This window comes from Brassica napus, chromosome A1 (assembly GCF_020379485.1).
Source record: "Brassica napus cultivar Da-Ae chromosome A1, Da-Ae, whole genome shotgun sequence".
Lineage (NCBI taxonomy): Eukaryota > Viridiplantae > Streptophyta > Magnoliopsida > Brassicales > Brassicaceae > Brassica > Brassica napus.
Window position 1 is genome coordinate 23,682,940 of NC_063434.1, and position 12,123 is coordinate 23,695,062.

General features: G+C 36.7%; 1 protein-coding gene across 1 annotated transcript; it reads right to left on the reverse strand.

Annotated features, from left to right (window-relative positions):
• Positions 1 to 10,160: 10,160 nt before the first annotated feature.
• On the reverse strand, positions 10,161 to 11,309 carry LOC125577051. Its single transcript, XM_048737713.1, has 3 exons — positions 10,672 to 11,309; positions 10,549 to 10,607; positions 10,161 to 10,486 (listed from the first exon to the last, which is right to left on the reverse strand). Exons 1-3 carry the CDS (start codon positions 10,894 to 10,896, stop codon positions 10,426 to 10,428), a joined length of 345 nt encoding a protein of 114 aa, XP_048593670.1. The 5' UTR covers positions 10,897 to 11,309; the 3' UTR covers positions 10,161 to 10,425.
• Between the last annotated feature and the right edge of the window lie 814 nt (positions 11,310 to 12,123).

Genomic DNA, 12,123 nt, shown 5'->3' on the forward strand with positions numbered 1-12,123 from the left:
CTTGACGACGCTCTCTGGGCTTACAGAACAGCCTATAAAACCCCATTAGGGACAATTCCCTATCATCTGGTCTACGGCAAGGCATGTCACCTACCTGTGGAGCTAGAGTATAAGGCAGCTTGGGCTGTCAAGCTGCTTAACTTCGATATCAAACCTGCTAAGGAGAGGCGAACAATTCAGATCCATGAGTTGGAGGAGATTAGGCATCTGGCCTATGAGAGCTCCAAAATCTACAAAGAAAAAAACCAAGGCATTCCATGACAAACGGATCATCAGCAGAAGCTTTTCTCCGAATGATCAGGTCTTACTCTTCAACTCAAGGATTAAGCTATTCCCTGGAAAGCTAAAATCCAGATGGTCAGGACCTTTCACCATCAAGGAGGTTCGCCCCTATGGAGCTGTCGTGTTGCTGGATACAAGAGGAGGAGAATTTGTTGTTAATGGGCAGCGCCTCAAGCCTTACCTTGCTGATACAACAATCGCTGAAGGTGTAGAAATACCCTTAAGTGATCCCCTTCAAGCCTAATCGGCTCACAAAAGTCAAGCTAGTGACTGAAAAGAAGCGCTTGGTGGGAGGCAACCCACTGGTGAGTGTAAATATTTCTTTTATTTCTAAAAAAAAAAAAAAAAAAAACTAACTTGCAGGAAGAAAATCAAGAAAATCGAGCACTTCTCAGCAGAACACTCCGGCGCTTGTTCCACTGATTGTTCCCAGGTAAGTGCTCGAACAAAAAAAAAAAAAAAAAGGAGGAAATGGGAAATGGCCTATTTAAAGCCCACTAACTTACCCCCCCCCCCCCCCCCCCCCCCCCCCCTTATATCTAGAGCCGCAAACCAACCTCAAAGAACCCTAAATCGAAAACTCTCATTTCCTATTCTTCTTCATCGATTTTGCTCTAATCTCTTGGATCCTCTAGAGATCGGTTTGGTTTTGCAGGAACACCAATCCAATCAAGGTAACCGCTCAGATCCCCTTCCCCTTCGCGCATCCAAAACGCGGTTTGGAAGTGTATCCTCGAATCCTCCTTACCTTTTGCTTAGCGATTGGATCTTAGATTGTAGCTATAGATTTCACACTTGCTACTAAGGTCTAAATTGTGCTTGTTAGGAACATATTTGTTGATTGCGGTTCTTGAGTAATTGCGATTGTGTCGGGAATTGATGGAAGTTGTAGGTTGTTTAGGAATTGATGGACTTGGGCCAAATTGAGAGATTGGAATGTCCCATCGTTTCTGAACAACCGTTGAGCATGGCTAATTTGGAAAATTGACTTTGTTTTGCAGATGCCTCCAAGAACAAGGAACCCTAAAGCACTCAAGGCCTCTCGCGGAGCAGCCACGCCTTCTCACTCCGCGAACGTCCCAACCTCCTACCCATGGCCGAACAAGGCTGAGGGTCAACCGATCAACATCAATGACCCACTACTCCTTGACTACAATTGTGAGGGGTGGGACAAGGAGTCCGCAGCAAGGTACAACAGGCTTCTCGCAGCAGAGATCCTGCCCACACGATTTGCTCACGCGGAGACCTTAGCTGCTCTTGGTCTCGAGTCTGATGTGTTCGAGACGCTCGACGTCATGGGCCTCGCTCCTCTCTGCTACCAAGCCCAAGTTCTCTATCCAGATTTGGTTCGCCAAGTGCTCGCAACAGCTCAGATTACTTACCAGAACCCAACTGCGCCAACGTACGAGAACTGCTACTTCTCCATCATGGCTGACGGCAAGTTCTGCTCCATCTCTCTCCACGATCTAAACGAACTACTCGAGATCGAAGACACGCCAAGAGAGGTCTCAGTTGACAAAAAGTTCGCGCCAGCAAACGCATTTTGGGATCTCATTGCGACAGGGAAGTTCACTTCTCGCAAGGCTTATCAATCACAAATCCGTAACCCCACTCTGCAAATCATTGCCAAGATCGTCTCGAACATCCTATTCGCAAAGGAACACACCTCCAAGGTCACAAACGGAGAGCTACAGGTTCTATACACCGGCCTCGAGGATGAGATCCGTAGAGACAGAGTCATACCGATACAGACTGTGAAAACAAACCCTGGATTCCTTCTCATCACGATGCTCTCTGAGCGCAAGGATTCCATGGTCCGAACGGAAGACAAGAAAGACCGCTGCAGCAGTGTTCTCACACCCTTGTTCAAACGCTTCAACATCGACCTGGATTCCTACACGGTTGTTCCTGAGCTTGAGTACATTGACACCGCCTACTTGATCACGTGCCACATCCTGCGCGACGAAAGCACATACAAGTTCGCAGACAAGGACGGGATCACTCTCTACTGCAAGCTCCCTCTTCCAGGGTTAACAGACTTCACAACCTTGGAAAACATAGTGTTCTTGCCCAACGCAGAACACTTGTGCGACGACCCCCGTGCGCCAATTCCAGATGGGAATGCGGCCAAGGATGATGTGGAGGACATGGCTCCACCTGCTGATGGTGCTTACGACCTAGAGGACCTCACGGATGTTACAGATGACCACGCCTACAGACGTTGGATGGTGGACTCCCAGAAGAAAAACAACAGCCTCATGAAGAGGATCCTCAGAGCACTCACTGGAGGCTGCATCAGAAGTCAGGTTGAGCAGATGACGCAAGGAACAAGGCGCCCAGGCAAAGAACCAGCGGGCACTTCAACTAGAGAAGAGAGACTTCCGAGGAACCGGAGAACAGCCGGCCACTCCAGCAGCGGCGATTCAGACTGAGTCCGAACGGACTATTCCTATTCCCTTGTTTTATCCATCTGAACAATTTATTTCCCTGCTATTTGTTTTCGGTTTGGTGTGTTTTAGCCTCCTCCGATTTATTTTCACAACCAGGGATGGTGTGAAGTAAGTCTGGGGGAGAAACTCTGTACGATTTCCATGTTTTTTTTATTGAGTCAGTCCCTAGGATCGAGTCAGTCCAGTCAAACTTATTGTGGTAATCAGGACCTTATTTTGTGATGATTTCTTAACCACCTCGTGCTTTAACCTTCTTATTCAGTGACCTTAGCAGTAATGAAAGACCCACACATGGACCTGGAACACCCTGACTTATCTCATTTGACACTCCAGAAGTTCTCCACCGATCAGGTTACACTGGGTAGACTCAACCCCACTATATCTGAACCTAATTTGGACTTTAATTCTTCTTGTTATGGGTACTAGATCAGGGAAACGAGACCTATACTCAGGACTTCTTATCCTTTATATCCATCTTGCTGTTCCTGAGTAGCTAGCTCATCTTTAGCTAGTTCCCACCTTGTACCTTAGCCTTCATTCCAACTTCAGGCATTTGTTTTTCAGTGTTATATGTGCAGATATGTGCAAAAAGGTTGGAGAGGAAAGGATAAACGCAGCCTCTTACTCGTTACTGCTGCAGAAATTCAATCAGAAAGGAGAACAAACAGATCAAGGGACCAACTGCTCCATGACCAATGAATCGTGCAAGTATAGCAGAATGATGCGAATCAGATCCACCAGTGGCCTTCTCAAAATCACATGCTACCTCCTTCTTCGTCACCTCATCTCTATTTTCATGCTATGCAGTATTAAAAAAAAAAAAAAAAAAAAATATTTTACCTTTCATTTTTAGCATTTGACGATGGAGAAGAAGATGAGTTCAAGGGAACATGAGCCACTGGGAAAGCCAAGAAAGAGTTTAGGCTAATTTTCGGAGAACATAGAAGGGGGCGAGCAGAGCAGTCTGATGACTGTTCCAGAACAGAGAGCAACCGTTCGAGAGAGGGCAAAAACGAGTAGAGGCTGTGGACATCAATGGATCCGTTCTCTCTTGCCATTTTGTGCGATAGCCTGCATCCTCTAAGAAATCGGTAACCCCTAAACACTCTTAACTCCACCATTAAAAAGCCTGTTCCATACCTAGACCGTCCACCCTGAGTAGCGCCCATGACAAGAAGCTCACGAAAATTCTAATTGAACAAATGGAGCTTGGTCTCGAAAGTGTCGCTTTTTCAGGTCAAGATGTAGAGTAAGGAGCCGATCTGTGAACAGCGATCAGGGGTTTCCAGTAAGTGTGTGTGGTTCTAATCTACTTCTTGTATGGTTCAGAGATTTGTGGTAAGAGTATGGTTGCTGAGAATAAGCGAGTTCCCGCACTTTCAAACTTTTCTCCTGTTCTTGATACTTGCCTTGTTCGAGGACAAACAAGGATCTAAGTCTGGGGGAATTGATATATGGTGTTTTCACATCATTGTATAGGTGTTTTTGTATTGATTCGAGTCCTTAATCCGAGTCAGTCTAGTCCTTTTTGATCTTTTACAGGTCTGGAGTTGGTAGAAGAATGAAGAGAGCGTGCTTGAAGAGAAGCTGTCCTTTTGGAGCATTTTGCGGAGAACACTCAAGACGAACAGTCCCGAGACTGTTCTCAAGCAGAACAAGCAGACGGAGTGATCTCGAGGTTGTTCCCGACAAATAAGGAAGCTTCTATTTTTGGGAATTAGACGGATCGGATATCCGGGGTATTTTAGGATATCCGGATCCGGATTCGTCGGATCCGTAAAATTGTCATTCGGATCCGGATTCGGGCTTCCCGGATATCTGGGGTTCGGATATCCGGACAAAAACTCGAATATCCGCGGATATCCAGATCCGTTTAAAAATAATTAAAATAAATTAAAAAAATAAAATAAATAAAATAAATTAAATTAAAAATTAACAAAATTAAGCATTTATTTATCTAATAAAAATTATTTTTTCGTAAAAAAAGTTAAAATTTTAATAAAAACTAATTTTTTTGTTATTTTTAATAGAAATATATATAATATACCTATATAAATAAAATTATATTTTAAATATTTTTAAAATATTAGTGGGCCCGGATCCGGATATCCGGACTAAAAATTTCACTATCCGGATTCGCCGGATCGGTAAAATCAATATCCAGATCCGGATCGGACCCCCCGGATATCCGTTTTGTCGGAGCGGATCGGAGCGGATCTGGGATCAGATAGCGGATATTAAGTCTCAGCCCTAGTCGGTACTAACGCCTCAGCTGATATTAAGTGTACAAGATACTCATTGCGTTATATAATAGTACTTATTGGATTAGCGTTTGATTATTAAACGACTTTGAAAGATTAACTAATTTAAAAGTTGTTTTGTAACTCATTTATCATTTAAATATCATACAAAACTATAAGTAATAGTATCAAACTAATGAATTTAATAAAAATTGCATTTTATGACAATTTCATAATATTTAAATAAACTAATTTGAAAAAATAGTATTAATTATTTATATTATTAAAACATAGTTAAAATTACCATTAAATTAGGTCTGAGATGTTGAACCGAACAAAAACCGCCAAACCAAAAATTTGGTGAGATTCGGTTCAGTTTGTCAAATTTATTTTAAAATTTGGTTTCGGGTCAGTTCAGTTCGGCAATTGGTTAGTTTCGAAAAAATATATTTGAAATTACCCGAGTTTAACTAATTTTTAACCGAAATATAATTGAAATTAAAACAATTCGGTTAGTTTCGGTAAAAATTATATTTTCTATACTAAAATATTATATAACAATATTACATAACAATACTATTTTACATAAATTTTTTTTGTATTTTTCAGAAAAGAATTGTTTTGTAAACATTATTATGTAACAATACTATTTTACATAATTTTATGTTTTATTTCTAAAATTTGGAATTTATATGGAAATTAAATTAAACTGAACCTATATAATAGAGATGATGTGCGTGTTTTATTCTTTCTATACTAAAATATTCTATAACAATACTATTTTACCTATTTTTTGTATTTTGCAACAAAAAAAATGTTTTGTAAACATTATTATGTAACAATACTATTTTACATAATTTAATGTCTCATTTTTAAAATTTGGAATTTATATGGAAACTAAGTTAAACTGAACCTATATAATAGAGATGATTTTTTTTGAGATACTATTAAAAAGAACAAAACTTATTAAAAACTATAATATTTTGTACTTGCAAAGTAATTTTGTAATAAAGATCCCATTTGAAAAAAAAAACTCAATTAAAGATATTCTAACATATGAGTTTAGGGTTTAACAATTATTGTTTACGATTTATTATTTAGGTGGTGAAGTTGAGTTTATAATCTTCTGTAACTAATTCTTATATATCTATAAATGTTTTGTGAGGGTTAATTTTGTCTTTCAATAATAAATTTAAGATATTTATGAAAAATGATAATAGTTTAAAGGTAAATTTGAAAAATAGTATCAAATCTGAAGTAAAATTAAAATTTGTTGGAATTATGTTATATACACATTAAACCAATTTGATCAATATGTATTCTCTTCATATAGAATAGTGTTGGAATATTAATCTTTTTTGATATATATAAGTCATTCATGCTATGATATTAGTATGCATATAGATGATAAAAGTGTGTTCGTGTTTAATGTATTCGTCCATGTATATATTCATTTTGTATGTATATTGATTGAAGAATGCAAACCCATTAGGACCAAGTAGTCTATTAGGTGAAGTGGTTGTCCTTGCTCGGGTTTGAATCCCTATCATAACAGTTTAGAGATTGTTTTTTCCAAACACAAAACGACGTTGTTTTTATCTATTTTAGGTTAACTTTCATAAGATGATATTGAAAAATCTAATAGTTAATAATGATAAATACTCATATTAAAGATGTTACTTGATTAACATAGGAATGTAAATTGTATATCAGAAACATTTCATTATAATATTGTGTGTACTAGTGTTTTCTTCAAACTGATAGATTGACATTGACTCTTAAGAAAAAAATACTTATCTATTTTACAAAAAAAAAACTGTAGAAATTTCAAAATATCTGAGTTTTAAAACTTCTTTATCAGAAACAAAAATAATTAATTAAAGAGAGAGTGTTTTGTATAGAGGATTGCAATAGACATTAGAAAAATGTAAAATAGATAACTATGACACAAGTTGCTCTAGCTAATTCAATAATATTTCAAATTACATATGATATCTTCTATTTTGGCAATCAAAACCTCAATAATTTTATACTATATTGGATATTCTAGGAATATATGAAATTTTTTTGTTAAGAAATTAATTTTAATAAACCTTTAGTTATGTTTGCTAAAAAGATATCTAAATCAACATAGAGAGTACACTTAAGAAGTCCAAGAGCCATAAGTTAAGTTTGGAAGGGATAAATAGGTTAAGTTTGGCAAGGATATAGTTATGTTATGTGGTGTACAATGATTGTGCAATAGAGAATGAAACATGTGCTGTATTTTTATTAGCTATTGTGAGTCTTGATATTTTCACCCCAAAACAAACACATATATGCATAATTTGTTAAATTTATCATATGAACTTCACATAAATATCTTATAAGTTTTATTGTATTAAATGTAATAATTAAATGGAACATATTACAATGATCTAAATAAACAAACGTTAGGTTAGGATATAGAAATAGAACCTCAAAAATCGTAAGAGATAGTCCGATCGTAGTCGTCACTTCTCGACAGAGACCCCCTGAAGAGAATAAACCTCTTACCCTCAATTCTTTTTTTGGTCCGACGCGTTTCCTTTTTATGAGATCAGCTTGTTTCTAATTTAATTTAGTTTTAGAAATACTTTAAATATAATTAGAAATATATACAGTCTTACAATTTTTCTTTTTAGTTATAAATGGAAACTTAACACTAGGGATGGTCATAATTATTTGCTACACGCTACATACCTACTACTTACAATTATTTGGTTTGATCAAATCAAATATAAAATATTATTTTTAAATTACTATAACGCTACTAATGGAATGGCTTCCACCTTCTTTGGTCGGTACTAGGGGTGGGACGGATCGGATATTCGGAGTATTTTAGGATATCCGGATCCGGATTCGTCGGATCCGTAAAATTGCTATGCGGATCCGGATTCAGGCTTCCCGGATATCCGGGGTTCGGATATCCGGACAAAAACTCGAATATCCGCGGATATCCGGATCCGTTTAAAAAAAAACTAAAATAACTTTTAAAAAAATAAAAAAAAAATTAAAAGAAAATAAATTAAATTGAATTAAAAATTAACAAAATGAAGCATTTATTTATCTAATAAAAATTATTTTTTCGTAAAAAAAGGTAAAAGTTTAATAAAAACTAAATTTTTAGTTATTTTTAATAGATAATATATATAATATACCTATATAAATATAATTATATTTTTAATATTTTTAAAATATTAGTGGGCCTGGATCCGGATTCGGACTAAAAATTTCACTATCCGGATCCGAATTCGCCGGATCCGTAAAATCACTATCCAAATCCGGATCGGACCTCCCGGATATCCGTTTTTTTGGAGCGGATCTCGGATCGGATAGCGGATATTAAGTCTCAGCCCTAGTCGGTACTAACGCCTCAGCTGATATTAAGTGTACAAGATACTCATCGCGTTATATAATAGCACTTATTGGATTAGCGTTTGATTATTAGACGACTTTGAAAGATTAACTAATTTAAAAGTTGTTTTGTAACTCATTTATCATTTAAATATCATACAAAACTATAAGTAATAGTATCAATCTAATGAATTTAATAAAAATTGCATTTTTTGACAATTTCATAATATTTAAATAAACTAATTTGTAAAAATAGTTTTAATTATTTATATTATTAAAACATAGTTAAAATTACCATTTAAATTAGGTCTGAGATGTTGAACCGAACAAAAACCGCCAAACCAAAAATTTGGTGAGATTCGGTTCAGTTTGTCAAATTTATTTTAAAATTTGGTTTCGGTTCAGTTCAGTTCGGCAATTGGTTAGTTTCGAAAAAATATATTTGAAATTACCCGAGTTTAACTAAATTTTAACCGAAATATAATTGAAATTAAAACAATTCGGTTAGTTTCGGTAATAAAAATTAAAAACCAAATTAAATTCCTACTAGATCTTGATCCGCACATCCGTGCGGATTTTATTTTTTCTATACTAAAATATAGGGCTGGGCAAATAAACCGAACCCAAAAACCCGAACCGAATCCGATCCGATAAAAATGAATCTGAACCGATCCGAATCCGACGTAAATACCGAATGGATCTTGTTTTGTGGTATTTCGGGTTATGGGTATTATCCGAACCGAACCTGAATCTAAATGGATATCCGATAGAATCCGAAACATTCAAAACCTCGAAAAGATCATGTATCAAACATGATCTCAATTCCTAATATGTATCCAAAATACACTAAGAAATATTAAACATTGAAAATACTTATCTATTACATGAAGGTTGGTGGTTCTATTACATGAAGGTTGATGGTTAAAGATGGCCGTTGAATCTTGAAGTATTTATATTTTGATTTTGTTTTCGTTAAACAATGTTTCTCATTTCATGAGAACTTGGTTTTTGTTTTATGCTTTTATTTATTTGGTTTTCTTTTTATCAGTAAATATGTTTACTTTTCGTTTGATTTTGAATGATCACGGTTGATGTTCCTTATTTTTGAATCGATTTTTACTTAAGTTTTGGTTACAAAATAGGTACAAACCAGGTATTTTAAAACTGAAGAACAAATTTTACTCATATTTTGGTTATAAAATAGGTAAAAATCAGGTATTTTTAAACCGAAAACCGATTGGGACCCGAATCCGAAAGTATATTAGGTTGTACCGGTTCTTTGAAGAGTTACTAACCCCGACCCGAACCCGATAGAACCCGAACCGGTCCCGAACCGAGCTTTCATATAATCCGAATGGGGCTGATTTTGATAAACCCGAAAAACCATAACCCGATTGGTTAAAACCGAAACCCGTTTGGGACCCCGAATGCCCAGGCCTACTAAAATATTCTATAACAATATTACATAACAATACTATTTTACATAATTTTTTTTGTATTTTTCAGAAAAAATTGTTTTGTAAACATTATTATGTAACAATACTATTTTACATAATTTTATGTTTTATTTCTAAAATTTAGAATTTATATGGAAATTAAATTAAACTGAACCTATATAATAGAGATGATGTGCGGGTTTTATTCTTTCTATTCTAAAATATTCTATAACAATACTATTTTACATATTTTTTTTGTATTTTGCAAAAAAAGAATGTTTTGTAAATATTATTATGTAACAATACTATTTTACATAATTTAATGTCTCATTTTTAAAATTTGGAATTTATATGGAAATTAAATTAAACTGAACCTATATAATAGAGATGAATTTTTTTTGGGATATTATTCTAACAGTTTAGAGATCACCTTCACATAAGTCCAGACGAGAACATTTCGGATAACTAACACAAGACCCTGAGAATCCAACTCGTACATTTATTTCTGGTTGTAAGTTTACAAAGCACTAGGAAATTAGAAAGCGACGGTAGTTCTGGTGATTATAGGATAAACGGAAGCCTTAGGTGCTGGATTTGCTCTCGAATGCCTTAAGCGTTGGTGTCTTCTTCGTGTTCCTCATCTTAATGTGATTCTTCTTTTCCAAAGCCAAAATCAGCCATGCGGATGGATTGGTCGTGCACGCTGAGTCATATAACACACAAAATATGAAAGCTCTACATCAATCCCAATAATCATCACCATACCTTGACCTTGACAGAGGTGGTGGAGGCGTGGAGGCAGTAGCCTCAGAGATCTTCTCATCCTGTTATATAGAGAGATTAGTGAATAAACCAGAATTGACTGAAGAAATTACAAGAATTACAAACCCGAGTTTCTGTTTCAGATTCAGATTCAGGTAAGTTGCTTAGCTCATCAGAATTTCCAATCTGAAGCTCCTCCTTTGGCCTAGAAATGTCAATTGGACACACTGTCCATTGGTTACCGATGTCCAAGCCCATTTGGACTAACCAAATTAGACCAATAAATAAAGCTGTCCAGTTGGTCGAAACCAAATAAACTCCAAATCCAATGGGCTTAAACCAAATGGACATGGGGGCCCAATGGGTTTCCAATGGAAATCACTCTATTTTTCGGCTCTCGTCTCTGCGATTCTCATCTCTGATTCCCGTTCTCTCTCGATGAAGTCGACTCACGGCGACTCTCCGTTCTCTCTCCCCTTGGCGTCTTAATCCTCGACTCTCTCTCTCTCTCGGCGTCTCGATCCGCCTCTCTCTCTCTCGGCGTCTCGATCATCTCTCTCTCTTTCTCGCGAGTCGCGACTCTCGATCCGATCTGCCTCTCTCGTATGTCTCTTCTCTCTGTCGCTCTGTGTAAACTGATTGTGCATGTTGATGAATTTTCTCTTCTCTGATTGTGTACAGCTTCTCAGTGACTCTCTCTCTCTCGGCGTCTCGATCCGCCTCTCTCTCTCTCGGCGTCTCGATCATCTCTCTCTCTCTCTCTCGGCGTCTTGATCATCTCTCTCTCTCGGCGTCTCGGTATGATGGGTTTCTCTGATTTGTTTCTCTGATGCGTTTGATTCAGTTTAGTTTTGATGGGTTTCTCTATATAGCTTGCGTTTGTATATAGCTTGATGGGTTTCTCTGATTTGTTTGATGGGTTTCTCTATATAGCTTGCGTTTGTATATAGCTTGATGGGTTTCTCTGATTTGTTTGATGGGTTTCTCTATATAGCTTGCGTTTGTATATAGCTTGATGGGTTTCATCTGTTTATTTGGTTTCTGATTGTTACATCTCTGATTGGGTTTGTGTATTTAGTTCACTTGATGGGTTTGTGTATTTGGTTTCTGATTGTTACATACTTACTCGCTTTAGTTGTTTGTTCTCTTTTGTACTGTTTCTAGACCTCTAGTATCTAATGAATCTCCTTTGTCTTGTTTGCTTTCAGATGGATTTATTGAGTTTGAACAATGATGATGAGTATGCGAGTGAAGATGCAGGTTCAGAACAGGAAATGGACGAGAACAATCCTATTGTGGACGAGTCTCTCATGAGCACAGCCGAAGGGAAAGGTAAACACAAGCGTAGACACTCTAAGTGCTGGAACCACTTTACTATAGAAGGAGATAGGATGCCTGATGGGAAATTCAAATGTGTCTGCAACCACTGTAGCCAGTTTTACTACCTAAACTTGCATAAAAGTGGAACCAATACTATGCTTCGCCACTCTGAACGCTGCCCCAAAACCCTTAGTAGTACTGTAGGTTGTAAGAAGATCGATCAGTTGGTGTTTCGAGATATGATTGTTGTGGCTATTG

Bases quoted from the DNA above. Each gene is read 5' to 3' on its own strand.
- LOC125577051 (XM_048737713.1), bottom strand. From the start codon at position 10,896: ATGTCCATTTGGTTTAAGCCCATTGGATTTGGAGTTTATTTGGTTTCG. The intron at 10,608-10,671 runs GTTTGTAATTCT...TCTATATAACAG, and splicing joins AATCTGAAACAGAAACTCGG to GATGAGAAGATCTCTGAGGC. The intron at 10,487-10,548 runs GTATGGTGATGA...TATATGACTCAG, and splicing joins CCACCTCTGTCAAGGTCAAG to CGTGCACGACCAATCCATCC.